This window comes from Eriocheir sinensis, chromosome 9, assembly GCF_024679095.1.
Source record: "Eriocheir sinensis breed Jianghai 21 chromosome 9, ASM2467909v1, whole genome shotgun sequence".
In the NCBI taxonomy this organism is placed as follows: Eukaryota; Metazoa; Arthropoda; class Malacostraca; order Decapoda; family Varunidae; genus Eriocheir; species Eriocheir sinensis.
This window is the reverse complement of record NC_066517.1, coordinates 8,853,666-8,869,831: the sequence shown is the minus strand read 5'-3', so window position 1 is coordinate 8,869,831 and position 16,166 is coordinate 8,853,666. Positions and strand designations below refer to the sequence as shown.

Below are 16,166 nucleotides of genomic sequence, written 5' to 3'. Positions count from 1 at the left end.
TTATATTATAAAGGTCCAGAATCTACTAGGAGCTCGTCTTACGGTTCATAGTCAGTTTTGACTATCAGCTAAACCTACAAACCTGTTGAGTAAAGCGTGCAGTTCTTCGCACCTCAGCCGCTAGAACATCCAGCTATTCGAACAAGTCAATGACATTTTTTTTCTTTTTTATGTACAGCAAAGGAAACGGCTCAATGGCAAAAAAAGGAAACAATAATGAAATAAAAGCCCGCTACTCACTACTCCTATAAAAAAAAAAGGTTCAGAGGAGTGGCCGAAAGAGAGGTCAATTTCAGGAGGAGAGGTGTCCTGATACCCTCCTCCTGAAAGAGTTGAAGTCGTAGGCAGCAGGAAATACAGATGAAGGAAGATTATTCCAAAGTTTATCAGCGTGAGGGATGAAAGGGCGAAGATGTTGGTTAACTCGTGTGTAAGGGATCTGGACAATGAAGGGATGAGCCTGAGAAGAAAGTCGTGTGCAGCGAGGCCGCGGGACGGGGGGAGGCATGCAGTTAGCAAATTCAGAAGAACAGTCTGCGTGAAAATATCGATAGAAGATAGAAAGAGAGGCAACATGGCGGCGGAATTTAAGAGGTAGAAGACTATCATTAAGAGGAGGGGAGTTGATGAGACAAAGAGCCTTTGACTTTGTCCAAGAGATTGTTTGTGTGGAGCCTCCCCCCCTATACACGTGAAATGCATACTCCATACGAGGGCGGACAAGACTCCTGTATATGGATAGCAACTGTGCGGGGGAAAGAAACTGGCGGAGACGATACAAAACGCTCAACCTCGAGGAAGCTGATTTAGTGAGATTAGAGATGTGAAGTTTCGAGTTTAGATTTTGAGTTAATGATAAACCGTAGATGATTAGTGTGGAAGGTGGCAGCTGAGTGTTGTCGAAGAATATGGGATTGGTGTTTGGAAGATTGTGTCGAGCTGATAGGTGGAGAAATTGAGTTTTTGAGGCATCCTTCTGCCCCAGTCGGAAATAATAGCAAGGTCAGAGGTTGAACATGCTGCAGCCTCCAGTATGGAGTCTTGTAATTCCTGTTGGGATGGTCTTCTGTTGAAAGAAGTTGAATAATGCAAAGTAGAGTCGTCGGTGCATGAGTGGATAGGACAGTTTGTTGTGGAAAGAAGATCATCGACGAATATCAAAAAGAGAGTGGGAGACAGGACAGAGCCCTGCAGGACACCACTGTTGATTGGTTTAGGGGAAGAACAGAGACCGTCTACCACAAGAGAGATAGAACGGCCGTAAAGGAAACTGGAGATGAAGGAGCAGAGAGAAGGATATAACCCGTATGTGGGCTGTTTAGAAAGCAAAGAGTTGTGCGAGAAAGCTTTCGAGATATCTAACCCAACTGAGAAAGTTTCACCGAAACGGCTAAGAGAGGATGACCTGAAGTCAGTTAAGAAAGCAAGAAGATCACCAGTATAACGCCCCTTGCGGAACCCATACTGGCGATCAGATAGAAGGTCAGAAGTGGATAGATGGTTACGAATCTTCCGGTTAAGGATAAATTCAAAAGCTTTAGAAAAATAGGAAAGTAAAGCTATAGGGCTTTAGTTGGGGGATTGGAACGGTCACCATTCTTAGGCACAGGCTGTATGTAACTGTACTTCCAGCATGAAGGAAAGGTAGGTGTTGACAGGCAGAGATGAAAGAGTTTGATCAGGCAGAGCGTCAGCACGGAAGCACAGTATTTAAAAGCCTTATGAGGGATGAGGCCAGGGAAGGCATAGAAAACATCTTTCTTAAGAATCTTAATAACGGGCTTAAAGAAGTCAGAGGGGGGATGAGTTGGAGGAATATGCCCAGAGTCGTGCAGAGTGGGTTTTTTAGCGAAGGTTTCAGAGAAGAGTTCAGCCTTAGAGATAGATGTGACGGCGGTGCTGTAGTCAGGATTGAGGAGAGAAGGGAAAGATGAAGAAGTGAAATTGGAGATATTTTTGGCTAGGTGCCAGAAGTCACTGGACGACTTAGAGAAAGCAAGGTTGTTACATTTTCTATTGATGGAAGTATTTTTGGTGAGTTGAAGAACAGATTTGGCCCGATTCCGAGCGGAAATGTAAAGATCATGATTAGCAGGAGTGTAAAGACTCTGGTACCTTTTGTGAGCTACCTCTCTATGATATCTCGAAAAAAGCGTGATTAAACCAAGGCTTTTTAGCATGAGGAATAGAGAAAGTAAGTTGAATGTGTGCCTTCATTCCAGAGACAATTACATCTGTGATGAGCTGTGCACACACAGTGGGGTTTTCTCCTGGAAGCAGAAGTCAATATACGGTATATCGGAAAAAATATATCCTCAGGTCATCCCACCGAGCTGAAGCAAAATACCAGAAGCACCGCCTCTTCAGTGGGTCTAGCGACAGTACAAGGGCGATAGGACATGATACAGAAATAAGGTTGTGATCGGAGGAGCCCAACGGGGAGAACAGTTTGACAAAATAAGCTGAAGGGTTAAAGGTCAGGAATAGGTCTAGAATGTTGGGTGTGTTTCCAAGACAGTCGGGATTACGTGTAGGGTGCTGAACCAACTGCTCTAGATCATTAAGGATAGCAAAGTTGTAGGCTTGTTCACCAGGCTGATCAGTGAAAATAGATGAAACCCAAAGCTGGTGGTGAACATTGAAATCTCATAGGTTGGAGATCTCAGCGAAGTGAGAGTGGGTCAATATGTGCTCCACTTTGAAATTTAAATAGTCAAAGAATTTTACATAGTTGGTAGAATTAGGTGAGAAATAAACAGTACAGATGTATTAGTGACAATAATGAAGTCTTAGCCAGATGGTGGAAAATTCTGAAGAGTCAAGGTCGTGGGCACGAGAATAAGTGATGCTGTGTAAGTGGACGCAACATCCAGCTTTGGATATAAATTTAGGATAGAGATAGTAGGAGGGAACAGAGTAGAAGTTGCTGTCAGTAGCCGCCGATACGTGTTTCGGAGGGGAAGAGAAGGTGAGGTTTAGCGGAGGAGAGATGGTGTTTCACAGAACGGAAATTATAACTAAGACCGCGAATCTTGCAGAAGTTGGTGAAGAAGAAGCTTTAGGAGTTACCAGGACACATCTCGGGTCGATAGCCAAAAGGGGAGTCCTCTTTGGGGGAATTTGTGGTCGCCCCCCCCCCCCCCCCTCCAGGCGGGTACTCTGAGGCATTATGTTTGTACACCATTTTAAAATGTGTATCACTTTTTTTTTTTACTTACATCCCCGCCTTTAGCGCCGGTAGGCTTTCTTCAGGCGCCCAATGGTCGGTTTTTATTGTGGCGCTAGTTATGCTTGGCTCATGCTGCTCCCCGGAACTCATTCTTGATTCACTGGACGGTTTCTTCCAGAGTCCGGGTTGATGGGTGGTCTTCTGGACAGCATGTGGGTAGACGTAGGCCACTCAGCGGTGATTGAAAAAGCCCAGGTGTTAGCGTGGGGATTCGAACTGACGTTGTCCATGGTGTGGTGAATGTGAGTCCAGCACTGTAACCACTCAGCCACCTCCTACCCTATGCAGTGTGGTCCGAAAAGAGAGAGGGTCTGTCTTTAGAGAGCATGCTGAACTACTCTCTGGTGTTGATGAGACAATAGGGAAACGGAAAGTGAGGACACCGGAAGGGTCGTTGGTGGGCTTGAAGCACCCTCCTCGCTTCCCGTATTAAATTTATATCACCGTGAGTGGCTTTCGCCCGTTTCGGTAGGTGTCTTCCTGCCTACTCCCTATAAATGATCATTTAAGTCTTTAGTAAAGCTCAATATTCCTTGATGTTTTTTAATGCCTATGATTAAATGAATAAATAGGATTTTATATTGTCATATAGTAATTAATCCTTTCAGCACTGTGCACATCTTGTTTAGAATCGCAGACGATTTATGCGTCTAAATCGAAGTAACCCTTTCATACCCGCACAGCCAAACTGTCAGTTTTATGAACAGTTCTGTGACTGCAGTAAAAACTGAACGTGTATGGGCGGAATATTAATTGATGGTCGTCTGGTCAGGGTATAGTCCTGCTACTCAGTAGTTTGGTTTCATGTAACCTAGTACAACTCGCCGCATGGTTGAGTTGTCGGCAACTAAACCGGCCACCCCCCTGAGGCATACCAGAGCGGAGGGTGTGCTGGACACCAAATTGGACTAAAACCAAAACCATTCAAGGGGTAGAGGAACTTTTTGTGCCAATGGCCATCCATTCCCAGCTATGGGTGAAATAGGAGCCGTGCTGCCTTGCAAACTATAGCCTAAACAAAGGTTAGGATCACTGCCTGCAACAGGTGGTCGGGGTTTGCAAGGGAATGCAACCGTAGCTAATTCGCTCCTGGCACTTCAGAGACGATGGTCAGTTGAGAACAGATGTTGGTCTCCAGTCCCCAGCAGCACTTGAATGGGCAGCGGGTGCGAAGAATCGCATGGCAGAACAAAAGCAAATATGGGCTAAAAGCGGATATACTGAACATCGGAACAATGGTGGGAAAAAAGTAGAGAAGTGATGGATATGGTTGCAAGAAGGAAAGTTGACTTTTGCTGTGTAAAACAAGCCCCGTACCGTGGAGAAGGTTGTACAATATTTGGGGATGGAGATGAGGGTGGTCTGGAGAGATGGTGTCGGGATACAAGGTGAAGGTGGACCTAGTACAGGAAATAAAATAGGTACAGAGGAAAACACCAAGGATAATGAAGATCAAGGTATTTAAGGGCGGATAATTTTTTTTTTTACAACGAAGGAGATGGCTCAAGGGCAACAAAAAGTGTTAAAAAAAGCCGGCTACTCAGCGCTCCCATAGTAGACAAAAGATAGGTCAATTTCGGGTGGAGAGGTGTTTTGATACACTCTTCTTGAAGGAGGTCAAGTGATAGGCAGGAGGATATGCAGACGAAGGAAAGCTGTTCCAGAGTTTATCAGTGTAAGGGAGGAGAGAGTGAAGATGCTGGTTAACTCTTGCATAAGGGGTTTGGACAGTATAGGGATGAGCTAGAGTAGAGTCGAGTGCAGCGGGGTCGCGGGAGGGGGGGAAGCATGCAGTTACCAAGTTCAGAAGTGTAGTCAGCATGAAAATATAGATAGAAGATAGAAAGATAGGGAACATGGCGGCGGCGGATTTTAAGAGGTAGAAGACTGTCAGTATGAGAATGGGAGTTGATGATATGAAGAGCCTTTGACTCCACTTTGTCCAAGAGAGCTGTGTGAGTGGAGACCCCCCCCGCACATGTGATGCATACTCCATACAAGGGCGGACAAGATTTGTGCCAGACCCTATCACAGGCTTTTGATATGTCTAGCGCAACTGAGAAAGTTTCACCGAAACGGCTAAGAGAAAATGACCAAGAGTTAGTTAAGAGAACAAGAAGATCGCCAATAGAACGCCCCTTGTGGAACCCATACTGGGGATCAGATAGAAGGTCATAAGTGGAAAGGTTCTGTGAAAAATTGGATAATATCAATCAGTCAATCAATGAGGGCATACGCCTCGCCCACCCTACGACGCCAAGCCCGGGGGACTCACCGGGTGAGTCTCCCATGCAGGCCCCCTTCCCAATCCGAGTACCTCCCGGCAGGAGCTATCGACTTGATCCAGCCACGAACTCCGTGGGCGTCCCCTTGGCTTCCTCCACTCAGAATTGTCTCATACAGAGACAACCCGATGAGCAGGATCAGCTTCCGGAAAACGTGCCACGTTGTTATGAACAACGCTACCAATATATGTGAAACTTTCTGAAATCTCAACGTCCTCGCCACACGCATGAACACATTGTACTGTTTCATCTAGCAAGCCTCCAAACACCTGTACCTTGGTCTTAGCCCTGGGGACCTGAAGTCCCAGGGCTTCGCCTCCTCGTGAGGTGCTTCTAGAGCCATCACGAAAACTTCCGGCGACTCAGCAAGGATTACTGCATCATCGGCAAAAAATAAAAGTCGGTGACCCTGGCATTGCCAATTGCCATTGCTCCGCAATGACTGTGGTTCACGATTCTGCCCAGTACCCAGTCTATACAAGTGTTGAAAGGCGATGGGGCAAGGACACAGCCCTGCCTCACTCCTACCTTCACATTCCCCCACACACACACACAGTTCACAGCACTCTCTGTCCCAGAATACAGGCCAGTCAGCAAACCAATAGCCCTTGAATAAATCCCACGGAGTCGCAGAAGATCCCAGAGTGCCTCATGATGCACTGAATCAAACGCTTTTTTGAGATCGACATCGGCTGCAAGAATCCCTTGCCGAAACTCACGTCGGCGCTCCACCAGTACGCGAAGCGCTAGTATACAGTCAGTTGTTGACTTACCGGGCGTGAACCCAGACTGTTCAGGTCTTTTCAGCTTCAGCAGCTGGCTGCGAATTCGCATCAACAATAGGTGGGCAAGCACATTGCTTGGCACACTGAGCTGTGTAATACCACGGTAGTTGTTGCAGTCCTGGCGGTCCCCTATCCCTTTCCAGATAGGGACGACCAACCCCCTCTTCCAGTCAGGAGGAATGGTACCGGACTGCCATACGGCAGTCAAGACCGCATGACACCCGTGGGACATGGCCTAACCTCCAGCTTTGAGCAGCTCCGTACTGATGTTACTGGCGCCAGGTGCCTTCCCACCCCTCAACTTGGCCACAGCCTCTCTGACCTCGCCCAGAGAGGGTGGGCTTTCGTCAATGGGTGGGTCAGCATCCGCCACCTGCAACCCACTAACTGGAAGCTGCCCACGTGGAGGGTCCGCCATGTAGAGCTGCTCAAAGTACTCAGCCCAACGAGCCCTCTGCCCATCCATGTTCGGATCAGCTGTTCGGATAGCGCTCACCTGAGAGGAAGACCTGGAGCAGAGTTTCTTCAAGGCTTGTTACGCAGGTCGGAGGTCATTCGCATTTAAATGGCCCTCGACCTCCTCGGCTCTCCTTGTCTCTCCTAAGGAGAGCTCTAGTCCTACGTGACAGAGCCCTCTATTGGTCCCGGTTCCCTGCAAGTCTGGCAGCGCGACTCCAGCGTCTCCACCGAGGCAAAGCTACTCCTAGATCTCGGGCGCTCTCCAATGCACTCCTTGGCAGCTTGCAGAGTCTCACGTTTGAAGGTATCCCACAATTCAACAGGTTCCTCCAGGGTGCCGAGCACTTCAAACCGATTTGAGACTGTCACTGCATACTCCTGAGCACATGCTAGGTCCTTCAGCCTCTCGAGATGGAACACAGTAGTGTTGCACCTCGAGATTTTTCTTGACCTGACATGAAGCTTTAGTGTTGCAACAACAAGCCTGTGGTCAGTTGCTAAGAACTCAGCACTCTGGCAAACGGAGTGCTGAGTAGAATACCGAGTAGAATACCGGAAGAGGACTTGATGATGACTGGTGGGGAACTGGATGGGTACGTAGAAATGGACATTATGTTTTTCGAGGAGGTCATGGGGATCAATGGTTATGGGGGAGAGTTTCGCTAGAATAGACAGCTGAGGATACTGAATACAATTATAAGAATGAGACTGGGCAGATAATCACCTACAAAAGCGGAAGAGCAGACACACAGATTGATTACATATAATTAAGGATGAATGAGAAAATACTGTTAAAGGATTGTAAGGTTATTCTGAAAGAATGCCACAGCATAGACTTTTGTGTAGTAATGTCAGGGCAATAGGTTTGACGAAAAGCAGACGGAAGAGAGGAGATATGAAGATAAAACAGTAAAAAACTAAGGGAGAAAGCAGTCAGGACAAATTTTGAAGAGAATGTGAGAAAGAGAATGGAGGAAAGTGAAGGAGTTTGGGAGAAACTGCGACATTATCATGGAGGCTGGTAGATAAATCTGTCGGGAGACGGCTGGAAACTTCAGAAGAAGAGAAACTTTGTGGTAGAATGAAAAAGTTCGGCAGGTAACAAGAAAAAAGAAAGAGGCTTACAAAAAATGGCAAAGTTAAGCAGAGATCGACTGAGAAACACACAAGCAGCAGAAAAAGACAAGCAAAGAGGGAGGTGGCAAGCGTCAAATGATTTGTTCCGGAGGAATGGATGAGAAGTTTGAGTGTAACAAAGAAGAGGGAAGATCTTTTCAGAATAGTCAAGCAGATGAAAAGAGAGAGAGAGAGAGAGAGAGAGAGAGAGAGAGAGAGAGAGAGAGAGAGAGAGAGAGAGAGAGAGAGAGAGAGAGAGAGAAGATATAGTAGTAAGAAATTATTTAAAAGACAATAGTATAGGGATCAGAGTAGAAATGATGGTATCATGGAGAGATGGAGGGAATACTTCAGATATCTACTAAACGAACAAAATGAAGAGCAATTCGAAGAAACAGCAAAAGTGGAAGGACCGTTGGAGGAGGTCACGGAAAAGGAGGTAGAGGCAACTTGGAAAAAAATTGGGAGCAGGAAAGGAGCAGGATCGAGTGGAGTAACACGTAATTTTTTTTAAATGCAGCAGGAAAAGAAGGCGTGAGAGTACTGACTAACATCATGAATAAAAGGCTAGATGGAGAGGGGGTACCAGAAGATTGGAGATGTAGATGTAGTAGTACCATACCAATCTGTAAGGAGGAAGGGCGATACTATGAAATGTACCAAGTAGAAAGGAGTAAGGCTATTTGGACATGTGGTTAAAGTATAAGAAGGTGTGTTGAAGAAGAGACCCAGAAAGTTGGTTGATATATGTGACTATCAGTTTGGGTTTTACCCAGGCAGATCCACTACAGCGCCAATATTTAGCAAGAGGCAACTACAAAAAAATAATACAGCCAGAAGAAAAAAAGTGCTACCACATTGTTTTGGACCTAGAGAAAGCTTCTGACTGAGTACCAAGGGAGGTAATAGAGTGGGACTTAAGGAGAAATGGGGTACCTGAAAGAATGGTGGTAACAATAATTATGACTGTATGTGGTAACAAGAAAAAAACAGCAGGAACATCAGAAGAATTTGATATTTGTGCCCGCTACTATTCATCATATAAAATGACAGGAGCAGCTAGAAAGACCTGAAAGGGAGTTTCATGGGAGTTGTCATACGTAGATGATTTATTGACAGTAGAAACAATAATAGAAGCGTTTGGGAGGAAAGGAAACAAGAGAATTGGAAATCAACTTGGAGAAAACAAAATAATGGTAACTGGAAAGGGCACTAATCACAGTATAGTCAGGAAAATGACCTTGTGGATGTTGCGGAAGAGGAGTGGGAGTAAATTCAGTTTTCTGAATAGAGTGCAACATATGAGGTAAAGAATTCCTCACCACCGACTGTTGCTTAAATTACAGGCTCTTGGAGTAGAGGGTAAAGTTTTGAACTGGGTCAGGGGGGGGGGGGGTTAAGCAATAGGAAGCAAAGGGTGCGAATCAATGGTAAATGATCTGACTGAGGCTGTGTTACGAGTGGGGTCCCACAAGTTTCGGTATTAGGTCCACTGTTGTTTATCATTTATATCAATGACTTAGATACAGGTATTAGTAGTGATGTTAGTATGCTTGCTGATGATACCAAGATCGGTAGGATAATTGAATCGGATCAGGACGCTAGTATTCTCCAGGATGAACTAAAAAGATTGTATGACTGAGGGGAGAAATGGCAGATGCAGTTCAATGTAAAGATTTGCAATATTCTTAGTGTAGGTGGGAACAACTCCTCACATAAGTATTGTTTAAATGGGTGCGAGAGGGATTTAGGGGTCTTAGTGAGTTCTGATCTCTGTCCAAGGGCACAATGCAAACATGCTAGAAATCGAGCAAACAGGGTACTCGGATTCATTTCAAGGGGCGTAAGTAACAGAAGCGCCGAAGTCATCCTCAAGCTATATTTAGCATTAGTTAGCCCTCATCTTGGTCATTTGGTTCAGTTATGGTCACCTTACTATAGAATGGACATCAAAATTTTAGAATCGGTACAGAGAAGGATGACTAATATGATTCACGGGTTAAGAAACTTGTCATACGAGGAAAGACTCAAACAATTAAACTTGCATTCTCTAGAAAGGCGAAGGGTGCGAGGAGACTTGATCTAAGTTTATAAATGGATGAAGGGCTTTAATAAGGGGGATATTTATAAGGCTCTGAAAGTAAGAGAACCGTGTAGGACACGTAGTAATGGGTTTAAACTGGATAAATTCAACAGGAACATATACATAAATTGGTTTACTGACAGAGTAGTAGAAGAGTGGAACAGGCTGGGCTGGTGAGCGCCATTTTTTTTTTTTTTTTTACAGAAAAGGAGACAGTTCAAGGGCGTGAAAAATAAAACAATAATGAAAAAAAAAAGCCCGCTACTTACTGCTCCCGAATAGAGTACATAGGAGTGGCCAATAGGAGAGATCAATTTCGGGAGGAGAGGTGTCCTGATACCCTACCCTAGAAAGAGCTCAAGTTGTAGGCAGGATGAAATACAGATGAAGGAAGATTGTTCCAGAGTTTACCAGCTTGAGGGATGAAAGAGTGAAGATGCTGGTTAATTCTTGCGTAAGGGGTTTGGACAGTATAGGGATGAGCTTGGTTAGAAAGTCGTGTGAGGCGAGACCGCGGGAGGGGGGGGGGGAGGCATGCAGTTAGCAAGTTCAGAAGAGCAGTTAGCGTGAAAATATCAATAGAAGATAGAAAGAAAGGCAACATCGCGACGGAACTTAAGAGGTAGAAGACTATCAGTGAGAGGAGGAGAGCTGATGAGACGAAGAGCCTTAGACTCCACTCTGTCCAAAAGAGCTGTGTGAGTGGAGTCCCCCTACACGTGAGATGCATACTCCATACGAGGGCGGACAAGGCCCCTGTATATGACTAGCAACTGCGTGGGAGAGATGAACTGGCGGAGACGATACAGAACGCCCAACCTCGAGGAAGCTGATAAGCTGATTTAGTGAGAGAGGAGATGTGAAGTTTCCAGTTAAGATTTTGAATTAAGGATAGACCGAGGATATTTAGTGTTGAACAAGGTGACAGCTGAGTGTTGTCGAAGAATAGGGGATAGGTGTTTGGAAGACTGTGTCGAGTTGATAGGTGGAGAAATTGTTTTTGAGGCATTGAAGGACACAAGGTTCCTTCTACCCCAATCGTAAATGATAGTAAGGTCTGAGGTTAAGCGTTCTGCAGCCTCCAGTCTGGAGTTATGTACTTCCTGTTGGGATGGTCTTTTATTGAAAGAAGTTGCATAATGCAGAGTGGAATCGTCGGCGTATGAGGACAGTTTATTATGGAAAGAAGATCATTGATGAATAACAGGAAGAGAGTGGGTGATAGGACAGAGCCCTGTGGAACACCACTGTTAATAGGGAGAACAGTGACCGTCTTCCACCGAAGAGATATAACGGCCGGAAAGTAAACTGGAGATAAAGGAACAGAGAGAGGGATAGAATCCGAAAGAGTTTAGAAACCAAAGACTTGTGCCAGACTCTATCGAAGGCTGTCGATATTTCTAGCGCAACAGAGAAAGATTCACCGAAACGGCTAAGAGAGGATGACCAAAAGTCAATTAATAACCCTTTCATTGCTAAACACTTGCAGGGGGCGTTAGGCGTATTTGCTGGTGGCGCTAAACGCTCGCTGCGAGCTTCAGCCGCACTCAGATCTCCCGCGTATGAGTGTGTTCCAACACTAATTCTCAAAACACAGGATTGCCAATTGAGTGGGTTCTTCACTAGATTTGGTGGAAAATCATATCAGCTCAGCGCGGCAAATCTACGGACGAGTAACTGGTGGATGTTCTTGCCCAATATAGCGGCATTTTTGCATAGCTTCACCTATCACCTGACTGATTCTTTGACCAAATAGTTGTAAATATTGCAATTGGCAATACTCCCTTGCCAGAGTCTGAAAAAGAGATGTCCACAGTTACCTCAATATGGCTGATCATCCCGCACGCACCGACGTAACTGTTAACATTCAACACTCCACTAGTACCTTTTGTGAGCTGCCTCTCTATCTTTAATAGCACGAGAACAAACAAGATTAAACCAAGACTTTTTAGCATGAGGAGTAGAGAAAGAACGTGGAATGTATGCCTCCATTCCAGAGACAGTCACCTCTGTGATGCGCTGGGCACACACAGAGGGGTCTCTCTCCTGGAAGCAATAATCATTCCACGGGGAATCGGAAAAGCACATCCTCAGGTCGTTCCACCGAGCTGAAGCAAAATGCCAAAAGCATCGCCTCTTCGGTGGGTCCAGAGGATGTACCGAGGCGAAAGGACAGGATACAAAAATAAGATTGTGATCGGAGGAGCCCAACGGAGAGAACAGTTTGACAGAGAAAGCACAAGGGTTAGAAGTAAGAAAGAGGTCTAGTATGTTGGGCCGGTCTCCAAAACGGTCGGGAATACGTGTAGGGTGCTGAACCAACTCCTCTAGATCGTTGAGAAGAGCAAAGTTGTAGGCTTGTTCACCAGGCTGGTCAGTGAAAGAGGATGAAAGGCAAAGCTGGTGGTGAACATTGAAATTTCCCAAGATGGAGATTTCAGCGAAGGGAGAGTGGGTCAAGATGTGCTCCACTTTAGAGTTCATATAATCAAAGAATTTTACATAGTCAGTAGAGTTAGGTGAGAGATAAACAGCAAAGAAATATTTAGTAATATAATGACAATGAAGTCTTAGGCAGATGGTGGAAAATTCAGAAGAGTCAAGGTCGTGGGCACGAGAACAAGTGATGTCGTTGTGCACGTAGACGCAACATCCAGCTTTGGATTAAAATTTAGGAAATAGATAGTAGGAGGGAAAATAGTAAAGAATGCTGTCAGTAGCCTCAAAAACCTGTGTTTCGGTGAGGAAGAGAAGGTGAGGTTTAGAGGAGGAAAGATGGGTCCCACAGAATGAAAATTAGAACGAAGACCGTGAATGTTGCAGAAATTGATAAGAAAAAGGCTCGAGGAGTTATCAAGACACCTCTCAGGTCGGCAGCCAGAAGGGGAGTCCTCCCTGGGGGAATTTGTGGTCCCCCAAGGCGGGACTCAGAGCACTGTTGTTGAACGCCATTTTGAATTTTGAATTTTGGGAAAAGGTGTGTGTGTCGTGTGAATACAATAGTCACATTAAAAATAGTTTGAATAATTTCATGGACAGTGATATTACGTTGGGTTAGATTCACAGCAGCTAGGTTTACAGGAGCTGCCTTGTACAGGCCCACCGGCCTTTTGCAGACTCCTTACATTCCTATGTTCTTATGTTCTTAAATAAGAGAGGAAAGGGAAAGAGGATGGACGACTGTGGGAAGGAGAATAGAGGAAGTACATGAGTTTTGTTACCTTGGAGATGAGTTGGACTGTGATGCTGGAGTGAAGGGAGCAGTGACAGCAACAATGGCAACGACGTGGAAAAAATGGAGAGATATATAGGCAAGCTTGTTAATGAACAAAGTATCCCACTGAAGAGTAGAGGAAATGTGTATTATTAGACCTTTTTTTTTTTTTTACCGCTAAGGAGACAGTTGAAGGGGGAATAGAAAAATATAAAAAAGCCGCTACCTGCTCCTGAATAGAGGTCAAAGGAGTGTCAAAGAGAGGTCAATTTCAGGAGGAGGTGTCCTGAAACCCTCTTCTTGAAAGAGTTCAAGTCGTAGGCAGGAGAAATACAGGTGAAGGAGGATTGTTCAGAGTTTACCAGCGTGAGGATGAAAGAGTGAAGATGCTGGTTGACTCTTGCATAAGGGGTTTGGACAGTATAGGGATGAGCATGAGTAGAAAGTCGTGTGCAGCGGGGCCGCGGGAAGGGGGGAGGCATGCAGTTAGCAAGTTCAGAAGAGCAGTCAGCATGAAAATATCGATAGAAGATAGAAAGAGAGGCAACATGGCGGCGGAATTTGAGAGGTAGAAGACTATCAGTATGAGGAGAGCTGATGAGACGAAGAGCCTTTGACTCCACTCAGTTATGGAGAGCTGTGTGAGTGGACCCCCCCACACATGAGATGCATACTCCATACTTTATGTTGTTTGGTGCTAAAACATGGACAAGAAGAATAGAGGACATCCTAAGAAGATATGATCGAAGGATGCTGAGGTAAATGGCTGGAGTGAGATGGTAGGGCAGGGTGTCCAAAGAGGAAGTGGCTTAGAGATGTGGCTTGAAAGAGTTACAAGAGATAATGAGACTCAGAAAGTTGCGATGGTTCGGTCATGTGAAAAGAGAGAGACAGAAGGCGGAATGCTGAGGATGGTGCAGGAAATGGATGTGCGTGGAAGTAGATTAGTTGGAAGGCCAAGAAGAACATGTAGAAGAACAGTGCAACAAGACTTGAAAGTGTTAGAAATAGAGGAAGGATTAGCATTAGACCGAACAAGATGGAGAAAGATTATTGCAAATCTGATTATAGATTAGTCTCAAGTAAGACTCGGTAAGAGTGGGGACGTCCAATGAGTCGAAAGATACTTTTATAATGAACATTTACCTGCTACCTGAACTAACGGACTGACGAGCTCTCCTGTATCAAATGGGGAATGTTAATGCACTTCTCTAACCGTCAGGATCTTTTTGTTTTGTTTTCCCTTTGCCTGACTCCTCTGATATAAAATAATCGGGTGAGTTCCGCCATATAATTTGCCTGATTATAAAACAAGTTTTTTCTTGTCCTTGCAAGTTGTCTGCTTATTGATTAGTAAAAAATGTGAAGACTCGGTAAGAGTGGGGACATCCAATGGGTCGAAAGATACGTTTGTAAAGCAAATTAATATTGTGTGATCATTGGTCAGTTTTAAAAGGAAGCCTCGACAAAAGTGAATACATTAAGTGGTGGAAGGATGCGTTTGTAAAGTCAAATAACGGGATTCCCTTTTTGAATTACAGGTGCTGGACACACTACCGTGGGACAAGGTGAAGGTGCGCGTGATGCATGTGGAGTACAACCATCTGAGTGGTGGAAAGAAGGATTTAGTTTCGGCTATGGAAGCCCGAGGCATGCGTTTCATCGGAACAAGATCCATTGACGCCTGGTTTGTGTGTCCGGAGCTCTACAGAAACACCATCAAAAACGTCACACAGCCTAAAGTGTAACAATTTCGCTAAACAAAGACTTTTATACTGTCCTTTTACTGTCGTTATACTATCGAACTCAATAATCAACAGTGGTGTCCCACAGGGATCTGTCCTATCTCCTACTCTCTTTCTCATATTCATTGATGATCTACTTTTCAAAACGAACTATCCTATCCATTCTCACGCCGATGACCCTACTCTGCATTACTCAACTTCTTTTGATAGAAGGCCAACCCAACAGGAACTATACGATTTCAGGCTGGAGGCTCAAAATCTCAACTGGAAACTCCATATCTCCTCTCACACTAAATCAGCTTCCTCGAGGTTGGGCGTTCTGTATCGTCTTCGTCAGTTCTCCCCCGCACAGATGCTGTCCATATACAGGGGCCTTGTCCGCCTTCGTATTGAGTATGCATCACATTGTGTGTGGGGGCTTTACTCAAACAGCTCTCTTGAACAGAGTAGAGTCTCATCAACTCCCCTCCTCATACTGACAGTCTTCTTCCTCTTAAATTCCGCCGCCGCGTTGGCTCTCTTTCTATCTTATATCGATATTTTCATGCTTATTGCTCTTCTGAACTTGCTAACTGCATGACTTTCCCCCTCCCGCGGCCTCGCTGTACTCGGCTTTCTACTCTAGCAAGAGTTAACCAGCATCTTCACTCTTTCATCCCTTACACTGGTAAACTCTGGGACAGCCTTTCTTCGTCTGTATTTCCTCTTGCCTATGACTTGACCTCTTTCAAGAAGAGCATATCAAGACACCTCTCCACCCGAAATTGACTTCTCTTTTGGCCACTCGTTACTTGTGTCAGTTGTGGGAGCGACAAATAGCGGTCTTTTTTTTCTACACTCTTTTTGTTACCCTTGAGCTTTGTTGTAAAAAAAATAAAATAATGCAAGAGTTTAGCTTTATCCTCAAACTTTCATTCCTATTACTATTACACCTGAGGATTCCTTTCATATCACTGTATTTCCTCCTTCTTGTGAGTAGTAACAAATGTACGGAAGTGGGGGTAGTTGAAAGTGGGGAGGGCACGGAAGTTGGAGGCGGGGGGGTCAGCAGGGGGGTGACGGAAGAGGGGGCAGCTGGACCCTCCCCAACTCCCCACCCTCCCCCAGCCCCACCCCTCTCAGGCTAGCGGACGGAAGTGGGGGTACTGGCCCGGGGGGGGACGGGAGTGGGGGTCGGCCGGGCAGCGGGCGGGTGACGGGATGAGGGTGCCCAGCAGAGTGTGAGATAAGATCGCGGAAAAAGGGCGAAT

The 16,166-nt window shown here is 45.4% G+C and overlaps 1 protein-coding gene across 1 annotated transcript in view; it reads left to right on the top strand.

Moving 5' to 3' along the window:
• The window catches only part of LOC126995895 (uncharacterized), a 38,352-nt gene extending 22,536 nt beyond the window's left edge, over window positions 1-15,816 (top strand). The window contains exon 5 of the mRNA XM_050855793.1: window positions 14,713-15,816. Coding sequence (XP_050711750.1) covers window positions 14,713-14,919 — 207 coding nt within the window. The 3' untranslated portion in view covers window positions 14,920-15,816. The remainder of the gene's footprint in view (window positions 1-14,712) is intronic.
• Window positions 15,817-16,166: the final 350 nt, after the last annotated feature.